At 68.4% G+C, this 13,067-nt stretch overlaps 1 protein-coding gene across 2 annotated transcripts in view; it reads left to right on the top strand.

Moving 5' to 3' along the window:
- Positions 1-470: 470 nt before the first annotated feature.
- The window catches only part of COL5A1 (collagen type V alpha 1 chain), a 75,415-nt gene continuing 62,818 nt past the window's right edge, over positions 471-13,067 (top strand). The window contains exon 1 of one of the 2 annotated variants that reach the window (XM_084899637.1): positions 471-942. In XM_084899637.1, coding sequence (XP_084755763.1) covers positions 825-942 — 118 coding nt within the window. In that variant the 5' untranslated portion in view covers positions 471-824. The remainder of the gene's footprint in view (positions 943-13,067) is intronic. The other variant, XM_084899636.1, reaches the window with a different exon arrangement.

Raw genomic sequence — 13,067 nt, 5'->3', positions numbered from 1 at the left:
CCACGGTCCGGTCCGCCGCGGGGGAGGCAGGGCGGGCCTGTCCCGGCTGCAGTCTGGGGCGCACGGACTGGCCGGCCCGAGGCTGCTCCACCCAGAGAGAAGCTTGGCTCCTCCGCGAGCGAGGACAGTCCGGCGGGGGGAGCCCCAACTTTCCCCCTCCCCCTTCTTCGAAACCCCGAGTGATCGGGCCTCCACGCGGGTTCCTGGGGCGCGGAGCCGGTGGGCCTGGGGCTCCGAGGCCGCCCTCGCCCGCCCCGCGCCCCGCTCCGCTCGGCTCCCCGCGGGATGGGGGCCGCGCCCGCCCACGTCCGCTCTGTCCCGGGCCGCCCCTTCCTCGCCCGGCCGGCCAGCCGGCCCCGCCCCCGCGCCGCGGCGCCCAATGGGAGGCGGGGGCCGGCCCGGCCGAGCCCAGCCCGGGTTCTGATTGGCCGCCGGCGCGGCGGAGCGACAGCCGGCGGAGCGGCCCGGGCGGGGGGCGGGCGCGGGGAAAAGTGCTGGCGCCCCGGCCCGGCCCGCACTCGGTCCCCGCGGCGCCCACCTCCCGCGAGCGCAGCGCCCACGGAGCACGGGTCGCGGGCGGCGTTGGCCAGGGCGGACGAGCGGGAGTTGCAAGCGTCGGTGGAGGCGAGGGGAGCGCGCCGAGCGGGGTCCCGGCCGCCCCGGGGCCACGGTCCAGCCCTCCCGCCCGTGGGCGAGCGCGCCCGGAGCCGCGGCCACAAAGCGCGGGCCTGGGCTGGGGCCGCCCCCCATGCCTTCCTGAGGCCGGGCCGCCCGCCGAGCCCGCGCCCGAGAGTCCCCGCGCCCCGCGCCCCGCGCCCGCCGGCATGGACGTCCACACCCGCTGGAAAGCGCGCAGCCCGCTCCGTCCGGGCGCCCGGCTCCCGGTCCCAACGCCGCTGCTGCTGCTGCTCCTGCTGTGGGCGCCGCCCCCGAGCCGCGCAGGTAAGGGCGGGGGCCGGGGCGCGGGGCGCGGGGCGCGGGGCGCGGGGCGCGGGGCGCGGGGCGCGGGGCGCGGGGCGCGGGGCGCGGGGCGCGGGGCGCGGGCGGGGCTGCAGGAGGCGCGCGGACCGGTGCGGCTGTCACCCCGGCGCCGGCCACGGGCCTGTCCCGCGCCTGCACGGGTCCCCCCGGCTGTGGAATGCACGGGCGGGACCCCGAATGCCAGGAGATGGGGCCCTCGGGCGGGAGACCATGCCCCCCGCGCCGTGGCAGGCCGGGTGGGGCTGCCCGCGGGCCGGCGCTGCACGTGGGACCCGCCAGGGGCTGCCCGAGCCGCACACTTTTGTGCAGAAACTTCGCGGTCTCCGCCCCACGTCGCAGCCGCGGGGCCTGCACAGCTTCCTCTCCCCAAACCGGGCAGGGTCGCCCCCTAGAGTCACAGTCTGTCCATTCTTGGAGTGGGGGCCTCGGGCGGGGATCCCGGAAGCTGGAGCCTCAGCCCTGCTCCGCCCTGGACCGCTCTCCCCGCTCAGACCCGCTGGCTCTGCCTCCGCAGAGGCCGGGCCTCTGGCAGTCCTGGCCCTGAGACCCCAGGGGGAGGGGGTCCCACCCGGAGCCCCCAGGGACGGGCGGGGGAGCAGGCCAGGCTGGCGGTTTCTGGGTGCCCAGCCTCAGGCTCCCCTGCCAGCTCTGCCCTTAGAAGGCGCCCCTGGGAGCTGCCCTGGTGGCGGGACTCCTGATTGGACAGTGACTTTCTAAGCATCGCCTGCTGGGGCCTATGGCCTGGCCTCCACACCCTCAAACGTCGGTGCCCGAGTCCTCGGGAAGCCCCCCAAGCCCCCGCTGACACGGGAGAGGCGGCCCAGAGCTGCTGGCGGGGGGACGGGCAGAGGGAAGGGCAGGGGCTCAGGGGACAGCCCCCTCCCCCTCCTCGCTGCTGGCTCGGGGATGTGTGGGAAGAACCAGTTTCCATGTTTCACTGGCCAGTGCAGTGATTCTTCCCCTTTTCCTGGCCACGGAGTGCTGTGGGCCCCGGAGGGGGGTGAGCAGGAGGCAGGGGCGGGGGGCGGGAGAGCCTGCGGGGCCCTGGGACCTGAGGTCTCACCCCTGGCTGCCACTGTGGTGCCGGCAAGCCCCGTCAGGTCAGCTGGATGGGGGGGAGGGGCAGCCTCCAGGAAAGGGGTGCCAGTGGTTTGAGGATGTGCTCAGGGGACCTCTGGCCACCGGGGACCTGACCCCAGCCCACCAGGGACCTGGCCCCAGCTCCTCGGATATGCTCTCTCCCAGGAGCTCGGGGGAGCGGCCACCCCAAAAAGCTGGAGCTGGGAGCAGGCCGGCAGCGTGCAGAGCGTGCGTGTGCCTGGGCTCGGGGCTGGCTGTTTGCTCCCCACCCCTGCCCCCTGCCCGCCGCCCCTGCTTCCTCTCGGTTTCCCTTCCAAACGGAGGGCCGGGCCTGGAGCCGGAGCCGGAGCCGGGGGTGGGCCTGGCGGCCGCGCCAGGCGTGTGCTCCGTCCAGAAGATGTTGGAAGCGTGAGAAGCAGCCATGTCCCTGGCGGGCCCGCCACGCCGCCCAGGGTGGGACCTTGGCGGGAGCGCCGTGCGTGGCCGGCGGGAGGGGCCGGGCCGGGCTCCAGATGTTTTCTGCGTTTCCCTGGACGCGGCTCCCTCTCCTCCGTCCGCGGCCAGGGAGCGGAGGAACGAGAAGTTATTAAGATTGCATTTGGGGCCGTTTAGCGTCGTAACGGGCAAAGGAGAGTATGTGAAATGAAACATGACCCCAATATTTGGAAATTGAGGTCATCTCCTCCGCACGGCATTGGCCGGCCCCGGTCACGTGACCGCTTCTTGCCATAATTTGTGGGAAGAACCGTCCAAGTTTGGTGGGACTCGTCCGGGTTCAAAGGGTTAAGTTTCCTCTGACTCAATCGAGTTGGCTGCAGAGACACCCCCTCTCCCCCCAGAAGGGAACAGCGGTGGGCGGCCCCGGAGCCAAGGCCTTCCCTCATCTGCTCCGGATTTCGGTGGCTGGCGGGGCTGTCTCTGTGGTCACTGCCCAGCGGCTGTGGCCACCAGCCGTGGCCGGGCGGGCGGCGCTGCCCCCGGCCCAGGCGGTCCCCTCTCTGATGCTCTGTTCCAGCGCGGTCCCCGGGGTGCTGGCCGAAGCCTGCTGGGACCCCGCCCTTCAGATATTTCTGGATCCTCACCACGGCCACGCCCGCGGCCAGCACAGCTGATGCTGCCTGCCCCGCCTCGCCCATTGTCCCTGCCGCCTCCCTGGTCCCCGGGGAGCGGGCACCCGCTGCTCCCGGCCCCCCTTCCTGACAGTGACGGGGCGCGGGCTGGCTCGGAGCCCGGGAGGGTCAGGATCAGTCCCCAGGCCCCTGAGGTGCTGGGGTCTCCCGGGAGAAGAGGGGGGCTCCTGCCTCAGGGAGACCACCACGCGTGGGGGACGGTTGTGAGGGGTTTGCTGAGCCCCATGCCCACGGCGTCTCCTCGGACCCTCACGTAGCCTTCGGTCAGGGAGTCGCTGACTGGGGCTCTAAGAGGCTGGGAAGCGGGGAGCAGGGGCCGCGGATTCTGGGTCTGTCTGCCCTCTGGGCCCCGAGAGAGCTTCTCCCTCCTTCCTGCCCCACAAGACCAGGCCTCGGAGCCTCTGACAGCCAGGGGGCTACCTTCTCACTCCGCATCCGCTCTCCCCTGGGAGGGGCCCCCTGAGTGCCCCGAGCTGTGGCCGGCCTGGGTACCAGCCCGTGTATGGCCCGGGGGAGGGGGTCCTGCCCGGGGGAGGGGGTTCTGCTTGGCCAGCAGAATCCTTCCTTCCTTCCCTCCTTCCCTCTCTTCTTCCTTCCCTCTCTCCCTCCCTCCCTCCCTTCCTCTTTCCTCTCACCTCCTTTCTCCCTTCTTTTTGATCGGCATGTCCCAGCTGCCTGAGCCCCCAGCCTGCCTTTAGCCGGGCCCTCCTCCCACCCGCATGGCCTCCTGCCCCTGAAGGGTGTTGTCTTGCACCCCGGGCTGGCCTGGGGTTACGGGAGATAGAGGCGAGGGTGGCAGGGCCCTCCAGGAGCTGCATTCAGAGGGAGGCGCACATGGACCCGCTCACCTCACGGTTCATTCCATGCCCAGCGTCCCTCAAAGCAGCCGGGAGGGCTGTCTGCATGGGGAGATCTGGGGAGGCTTCCTGGAGGAGGTGGCGCTGAACTCGGCCTTTTCTCCTCCTCCTCTTCCCTTCCTTTCATCTCAGAAACGCACCCACGGGCCTTCTTCGTGGTACCCGGCCCCCGGTGCAGTCCGGCCCCTCCTTCCTGGCAGGACGTGGGCTCTGCTCTCCCAGGGCGCCCAGCTTCCCGCTGGAAAGCCCCTCAGTCACCGGGCCGGCGGGGCATCCCCGGAGTGCTGGGCGCAGGAGTGCTGCTGTGAGGAAGAGGGGGTCTCCGAGGGGGCAGTGGGAGACCTGGGGGTCCCTCGCCTTTCTCTGCCCTGCACACGAGGCTGGTGTTCTGCAGACAGACAGACAGACACTGACAGCTTGGCTGGGGAGGGGTCCCCTGTGCTGAGCGACAGGTGGTGGGTGTGGGGACAATCCTTGGCAAACCCCAGGCAGGTGGGCGGTCGAGAAAGTGCAAACTGAGCTGCTCCCTCTGAGACCCTGGCGGCTGGCGGGCGGGCGGGACGGTGGCTGGGCCTCAGCCTTCCTCTCGGAGAGCGGGAGGACGGAGAGCGGAGGACGGAGAATGGAGGATGGGGAATGGAGGATGGGGAATGGGGGACGGGGAATGGAGGACGGAGAATGGAGGACGGAGGACAGAGAATGGAGGACGGGGAACGGAGGACGGGGAACGGAGGACGGGGAACGGAGGACAGGGAATGGAGGACAGGGAATGGGGGACGGGGAATGGGGGACGGAGAACGGAGGAGGGAGAGTGGAGGACTGAGAGTGGAGGATGGAGAAGGAGGATGGAGAAGGGAGGACGGGAATGGGGACGGGGCATGGAGGACGCACAGCTCGCTCCAGGACTAGCTGTGAAGATGGAGTGAGGCCACACCTGGAAGCGCTGTGAGCCGGCGAGGTGAGCACCTGGCCCTGGTTTGGTGACGTTTTGCCAAAGCAGACGGCACAGCGCTGCCACGGTCCTCGCTCCGTGGAAGTGTCCTCGAAGCTCCGGTCTCCGGGGAGACGCCAGGGCTCTGCCCCCCACAGCCGCTGGGCCCGCCTCTCCCTCCCGGACCTCGGCCCCGCCTGCGTGGTGGGTCTGCTTCCTCTGGTCCCATCCAGGCCACGCGAGGCCACACGGGTGGAACCGCGCTGCAGGCCTGTTTGAGGCTGTGTGAGCACGTGTGGTTCGCATGGACCATTGTGTGTGTGTGTGTGTGTGTGTGTGTGTGTGAGTGTGTGTGTGTATACGTGTGTATGAGCATACACACCCAGGCCCGTGCACACGCGTGCACACTGTCTGGCAAGCGGCTCCTGCAGGAGGGGCCGGCTGTCTGGGGAGCTCACGTCAGACGCCATTTCTCCTGCTGCCACGCCCGCCCCGCCGTGTGGGCGACGCCGGCTGAGACGTGGCCACGGAGCCTGCTGGCCACCCCAGGCCGCGGGCCGCCGCAGGGCAGCTGGATCCGATAATTTGTCGAGTCTTTTTTTACTCAGCAGAGGGCAAAGCCCTATTATGGCTTCTGCCTCCCTCTATTTATACTCCCCATAGAACCGCTCTGCTGGTGTCAGCACTTGGCCACATGCTAGTCTGAGGGTTTCTGGCCCAGCTGGGGCCCTGAGGTCCCGGGGCGGGGCCGGGGGGGCCTTCTCGTGGCAAAGCCCCCGCCACCACGGGTGCAGCACGACGCCCAGGGCGGAGCCGTGGTCGGGGCAGGCGGCCAGCTCCAGTCCTGGGGCCCGCCTCCTGGTTGTGCATTGAGCCGCCCGTGCCTCAGTTTCCCTCTCTGTGAGAAGGGGGTGATGGTGGGACTTCCTGCAGGATTTCGTGAGCGTTCAATGCACCCCGTTATCACTGCCATGTCCTCCCAGGCCCGCGGGGAGGGGCGGGGACGGCCCGAGCGCCTGGCACTGCCTGTGGGCCGGCCTCGGGTCGCTCTGTCTGACGGGCAGCCACCCCGGGGCCCCCTGCACCGGGTGAGCATGAGAAGAGGCGACACAGGCGGGGCCGCCGGCATGAGGTTCTGAGCCCAGGCAGGGGGGCATGTCTGTGGGCAGACGTGGGCACACCACGTGGCCCACACCCCCCTCCCTGTCCTCCTCGGGCCACCTCTACGTGACCAGGAGGAGTCGGCGTCCAGACATGGGAACGGACCTGCCCACACCCGCCTCCCAGACACGCCCTCGGTGATGATGACACATCGGAGGGGGCGGCCCGGTGGGCACAGGGGGCGGCGCTGGGGGGAGTCTGTAGGGTGGATGGATGAGTGTGGGTTCCTGGCTCGGGCGATGGGGGAACTTGGTTATACACGGCACACAGTCTGAGCCCTCCTCTCTGTGGGTTCGAACCCCACCCCCCCAGGTTTTCTGGCAGCTCCCACCCCAGCAATGACCCCACACTGCGAGTCAGTGTTGCCACTTGGGGTGACTCAGACCGTGGAACCACAGTCTGACCCACTTTTCTCCAGACTCATTACTCAGCCAGAAGCCGCCGGTCCTGCCATGTCTCTGCACGGGAGGGGGGGGGGTCCCCCTCTTTTGTGTCCCGGCTCTGTGTTATTTTGGGGAAACGCTCTGTTCTTTCCGGCCGCAGGGATCCTAATAACATCTCTGTTTTTGAAAACACAAATGCCACACATTATTTCAAAATGTGTGTGTGTGTGTGTGTGTGTTGCAGTGTGATCTGGCCTGGCTGGTGTGGCTCAGTGGTTGAGGGTTGACCCTGAACCAGGAAGTCATGGTTCAATTCCTGGTCAGGACACATGCCCGGTTTGGGGGATCGATCACCAATGGGGGGCGTGCAGGAGCCGGTTGATGATTCTCATCATTGATGTTTCTCTCTCTCTCCCCTCCCTTCCTCTCTGAAATCAATAAACGTAAATGGCTGCAAAGACTCTGGCCCTTGCACTGAACCGATAGTGACCTCACGGGGGAGAGTTTAGCCTCGGTGGGAGGTGGGACTGATGCCCTCCCTGAGGCGGAGGGAGCCCGGTACCTGAGGACACATCGCTGCGGTGGCCTGGGCTCCTAGGGTTTCTCTCCTGCAGGGGGTCCAGAGGGATGGGGAGAGGCTGGGAGGGAGACCTGGGATGGCAGAAGCACCTCTGCCTCGTCAGGCTGTGCCGGGCTCGGGGCAGCAGTGCCCAGCGAGCAGTAGGTGCGCCGTCCTGCCCGACAGGAGCCTCCGGAGCAGTGGGGGGTCAGACCCTTAGCAGGCAGGTGCAGCAGGTAGGGAGGCTGGTAGGGAGGCAAGTAGGGCAATCCGAGGAAGCCCCACAAGGAGCACCTGCCAGCTCCCAGAGGGGTTCAGGCCAATCAGAGGGAGGCCACTGCCAGCACCAATGGGGGATGCTGGCCAATCAGAGAGAGGCAACTGCCAGCATCAATAGGGCACTGGCCAATCAGAGGGAGGCAACTGCCAGTACATGGGGCCTGGCCAATCAGAGGGAGGCAACTACCAACACATGGGCGCCGGCCAATCAGAAGGAGGCAACTACCAACACACAGGGCACTGGCCAATCAGAGGGAGGCAACTGCCAGCACATGGGGCCTGGCGAGTTGAGATGAGCCCACTGGCCAGGGCCTGTGCTTCCAGGTCCCCTGTGTGCTGGTGCGGGTTGTCCTCCTGGGACGGGGCGGGGGCCACAGCCCCATGGCAGCCTTTCTTTTTCTTTTTCTTTTTCCTGGCGGCGCGGGGGGCCGGGCCGCTGGTTAGGCAGGAAGGACGGAGGGACACCACCTTCCCGCACCGTTAGAGGGGTTCCCCGGAGGAGGGGGGCGGGGGGCACTCCCTGGGATGGAAGAGCAGGAACAGGTTCCTGAGTGTAGACGGTCCAGGGACTGGGCTTGTGGTCCAGGCGCAGAGTCTCCCGAGGCCGCCCGGCTGTGGCTGGTCTCCCTGTGTTTGACCTGTATTTTGGGAGCATTCGGGGCACCCAGTGTGGTGGTGCCAGCGATGGGGAGGGGCGGGGCGGCGTGGGCGGAGCGATGTGTGTGGACAGTGTGGGCGGGGCGACGAGTGTGGGCAGGGCGACGAGTGTGGGCGGAGCGATGTGTGTGGACAGTGTGAGGGGGGAGGGGCGGAGGGCGGGGCGACAAGTGAGAAGGGAGTGAGGAATGTGGGCGGGGCGGTGAGTGTGGGCGGGCCGGAGGGCGGGGCGATGTGTGTGAACAGAGCTGCGTGTGGGCGGGCCAATGGGCGGGGCGAGGAGTGTGGGCGGAGCGATGTGTGTGAAAGGAGTGAGGAATGTGGGCGGGGCGGTGAGTGTGGGCGGGGCGGTGGGCGGGGCTAGGAGGGTGGGCGGAGTGTGCTCAGGTGGGAGGATCTTGGGACCAAAGAGAGCGGAGGTCCTTGCAGGTTGTCCTCCCGCATCTGACAGCCTGCAGGGTTCAGCCTAGAGATGGGGGAGGGCACCTCCCAGGGAGGAGCCAGGAGGGCAGAGGGGGCGCCCCTTCAAGCAGGGGGTTCTGGCTTTCCTCTCCCGCCTGTGGGCGAGGTCTCCGCTCCGAGGGAAGCCTGGCCCGAGGGCGCTGGGCGGTGGGGCCGAGCTTCAGGGAGCCGCCCTCCGCCCCTCAGTCCGCTGTCCTCACGCGCCCCGCAGGCGGCCCTCCCGGGGACGGGCCCCGCCTCCCCTCTGGGCCGGCGGATTGCAAACAGCTGCCTGGCCCGGAGCTGGTTTACAAACACTGGGAGGCTGTTGGCCAAGGCCTGCGAGGCACATGGCGGGGTTCCTCTGCGCCGGAGAGCGGAGGTGAGGGCAGGGGTCCCCTCGGCTGTCCCGCGGGCTCCGGGCCCACCCCCGCGGTGTGCTCAGGTGGAGGCGCCAAGGAGGCCCGGCCGGGGTGAGGGGTGGCTGGGGCCGGGCGGGCCCTGGGCCCAGCACCCTCCCAGGCCTCAGCTGAGTCTAACGGCTGAAATGTGAACTAGAGTGGGAAGAGCATAGGACTCAGGAGGGACAGTCGGGGTGAAGGAAGGAATATGATTCTCTGGGACCCTTCCCTCCCCCCTCCCTCCTCCCTTTCTCCTTCCCTCCCTCCCTCCCTCCTCTTCTCCCTCCCTCTCCCCTTTCCCTCCCTCCCTTCTTCCCTCCCCTCCCCTCCCCTCCCCTCCCCCTCCACCCCTCCCTGTTACCTATCCTGAGTGCTTTTGCTTCCTGCACTCTTTCATCCCGCTGACATCTTCCCAAGGTGAGGTGTCATCCGCCTTTCACAGGCAGGAAACCCGAGGCCCGGCCCTGGCCAGTGTGCTCACTGGACGAACACTGGCTTGAAAGTCGGAGGGTCTCGGGTCGAGGCCCAGTCAAGGGCACAGCAAGCACCTAGGTTGCATGTCTGGTCCCCGGCCCCCAGGCAGCATGTGTGGGAGGCAACGTCTCTCACATGGGTGCTCCTCTCTCTGTCTTCTCTCCCTCCCTTCTTCCCTTCCGCTCTCTCTAAACATCAGTGGGGGAAATAGCCTTGAATGAGGATTAACAAACAACAACAAACAAGTAAAGTAAAGTAAATACACGGGAGCCCCCACCCTCGGAGCCCCATCGCGAGAGCCTCCGGGTCACGGACATGTGGGTTCTGGCCTCCGGGGAGCAGACGAGATGCTTGGAGCCTGAGGGGTCTCACCCCACCGGAGGAGACACAGCCACTTTTTTTTTTTTATTATTGATTTCAGAGAGGAAGGGAGAGGGAGAGAGATAGAAACATCAACGATGAGAGAGAATCATCGATCGTCTGCCCCCTGCACGCCCCGCCCTGGGCATTGAGCCCGCAACCCGGGCCTGTGCCCGACCATAAAGAAACCGTGACCTCCTCCATAGGTCGATGCTCAGCCACGGAGCCACGCCGGCCGGGCCACGGCCACTTTTTTCTTTTCTCCGGGGTCTTCATCTCGGCAGCAGGGCTGAGAGGGGAGGAGGAGGCGGTGCGACCCGGGACCGCCACGGGACCTCCCTGCCCTCGCGCCCCGTCGGTGGTGCGTGCTGGGCCCGGTCTCCTGAGGAAGCCGACATGTGGGCCCTGCCTGTTGGTACCGCTTTCCCAGCCGCCTGAGCCCGGGCCCCCAGTGTCCTCCACACACGTCTGAGGACAGTTCAGGACCTGGAGCCTGCACCCAGCTGCGAGCGGTGTGTGTGTGCCTGAGTGTGTGTGTATGTGCATGCGAGTATATGTGCATGTGTGTGTGTGTGCATATGTGCGCACGTGTGTGTGTGTGTGTGTGTGTGTGTGTGTGTGTGCAGGGTGAGCTGCCCTGGTCTGAGTCAGTTTTTCCGTTTCAGGGGGAAGGAAAGAGTGATAGGCGAGGGATTGCAGCCAGGTGGGCCTGGCCGTGGGCTCTGCTGGCACACGGAGAGAGAGGCGTGTGGGAGTCCGTGCCGGCAGGCAGGGTGGGCGTGCTGGGAGCCCCGCGGAGGGCAGGGTGGCCCAGCGCCCATGAGGTGTCCGAGAGTGAAGCTGGCGCAGAGGGAAGCTGGACCAAGCCCCGTCCACATCTTTAAACCATCAGCCTTTCAGAAAAGAAAAAACTCCGGGAGAGGCAGGCCCTGCGGCCTGGGTGTGGAGCCCCGCTTTATCCCACCGGCCGGACGCCAGGGAGAGCCCGAGGCCCGCCGAGGCCCCGGCGCCGAGGGGCTCTGCTCTCGGCTTCCCCTTAGCAAGGACCGGAGCTCCGGACCAGCTGTGGCAGGGTGTGCGTGAGCCGAGTGTGCCCACCTGCCCTGCGGGGTCTCCAGTCCCGGGGCACAGGGCTGGCTGGGGCCCGAGGCCTTGGCTCAGCCCCCCAGCTGCATCTGCCTGCCCCCCCCCCCCAGCCCCTCCTCCTTCCAGAGGACTCTCCCAGCCGCCCCGCGCCTTCGCCGTAATCTCTCCAGATGAGGCTCTCCAGGCCCCGCGCCTGGGCTCCTTGGACGGGGGATTAGTGATCCGGGCCTGTGGATAACTTCCAGAAACTCTCCCCAGACTGTGGAATTCCTTCAGCACGTTAGCGCCGCCCCTGCCTCCTCGGGGCCCGCCTTCCCCGGAGCCCTCCCTCCAGCGGCTCTGCCTGGGGACTCCCAGGGGCTGAGGGTGGCTCCGGGGTGCCGTCTCCCCCCTCTCACCTGCATGGGCCACGGCCACAGGCCACAGCCACGAGCCATGGCCACGGGCCAGCAGGCCAGCAGCATTGTGGCCGGCAGCCCCGCACTGCACATGCCTCCTGGTCCCCGTGCTCTGCCCCTGCTCTGAGCTTAAGCCCCCGGGAGAGCCCTGGCTCCTGGCGGCACCTCTTCCTGTAACGTCCATGCCTGTCAGTGTCTGGCCAAAAAGAAACCCACACGCACCACCTGGAGGCGGGCAGTCTGGTGTCTCTCTGGCTGCTGGTTAAGCCGCTGCCGATGCCTCCCGGTAAAGCCGGGATCGCCGGGCCCCCGGCCGCCATCCGCCGTTCTCAGCGGCACCGCCGCTGGGTTTGTCAGGCCGGAGCCGAGCGCATTTTTCTCCGGCGACTCACTGTTCCTGTCCGTCTGGCCGCCCAGGCCTTTCCCGTCCCGTTGTCTTCCCCGCGCCCTGGGAGGCGCCGGCTGTGCCAGCTGGGAGGCTCGGCTCCCAGAACCGCCTGCCACCGGCCAGGTGCGGGCGCTTCCCGCCAGGCCCCCCACGGGGACATTCTCACCCCTCACAGGCGGCCGGGCAGGAGTCAGGCTGATGGGGACACAGCCCCGAAGCCGCGGGAGACTCGGGGATTCTGTCCTCACGGCGGGGCCCTCGGGCTCCTGCCTGGTCCCCGGCCTCCGGGGAGGAGGCGGAGCGGGGCCGCCGCTGGCCTGGGAAAGCGATGACCCATGTGCGGCTCCGGCTGGGACGGAGCCTGGGTGTCCCTCATCGTGGTTCTCTGGGCCTCATGGTCAGCGCCCGAGCCCGTGGCTCTGAACCCGGAGAGGCTGCAGCCAGAGGCTCCGAACCAAACCTCACACAACCTCACACCCGCACGCACACTCCTGCCGCGGCCGGCGCCCGGTGAGCCCCCACCTGGGAAGGGACCGGGGATCCCGCTCATGGTGGAAGCCGGCGGACGCTCTGGTGGGCAGCCGCCACGGGGAAGGCAGCCGGCACGGCCGTGCCGAGGGGCTGGCTGACGAGATCGCCTTCGGAGGCGCATGCGCTGGGCGCCTACTGTCTGCAGTGCTGTGCCAGGACAGGTGCCAGGCGGGCCGGACGCAGGCCCCCTCTTGGGAGGTCCCCGCGGACAGGCACACGTGTGTGCAGACGCCGATAGGCAGGCAGTCACGTGGCACAGTCGGGAGGAGCAGAGGATCTACCCAACCACCTGCCCCCGTGGGGGCCCCTCAGACAGGAGCCCTGCGGCTCAGGGCGGACGGGGAGGCTGGGGCGGGGGGGGGGGGGGGGGAGAGGCTGCGCCTGCTGAGCTGGCCGGTCCCAGGGCGTGTTGGGGGACGGACAGCAGCGCCAGGAGTGCCCCTCAGAGTGCGGGCCCATCTCTATGGGAGAACAGGCACAGCCCAGGCTGGCGAGGGCGGGGAGGAGGAGGAGGGGCCGTGGGTCCCGGCGTCTCTCGGACTGGGTGGGGCTTGTCTGGGGCACCAGGGCGGGCTGGACAGGGACGGGGTGGAGGTCCCGGAGAGGCTGCAAAGGAAGGATGGGGCCGTGCCCCTGGGGCGGCGGCTGGCGCCCAGCACCTCTGCTCGCTCCCCGTGATGAGGCAGCTTCAGCGCCGCATGGCTCCCCGCACCCCGAGGCCGGGCTCAGACGCAGAGCCTTGGCGGGCTGTGGGAGGAGCCATGGACCGTGTGGGTTCCCAGGGACTTGAAAGTGTCACAGGGAACCTTCCGGTAACTTCCCCGACCCTGCGACCCGCTCTGGGAAGGTTAAGGGGCCCAGCCGCCACCGGGCCGGCCTCCCCTGAGCCTCAGCTGCCTCTCCCGACGGGACGCCAGGCCAGCGCCGCCCGGGCCGGGGCCGAGGGCGGAGGGCACACACATCGGCCCGT

Source organism: Pipistrellus hanaki (genome assembly GCF_964339955.1).
Source record: "Pipistrellus hanaki genome assembly, chromosome: 11".
NCBI classification, from domain to species: Eukaryota; Metazoa; Chordata; class Mammalia; order Chiroptera; family Vespertilionidae; genus Pipistrellus; species Pipistrellus hanaki.
The sequence above is the reverse complement of the archived record's forward strand: the minus strand, read 5'-3'. Positions and strand labels throughout refer to the sequence as shown.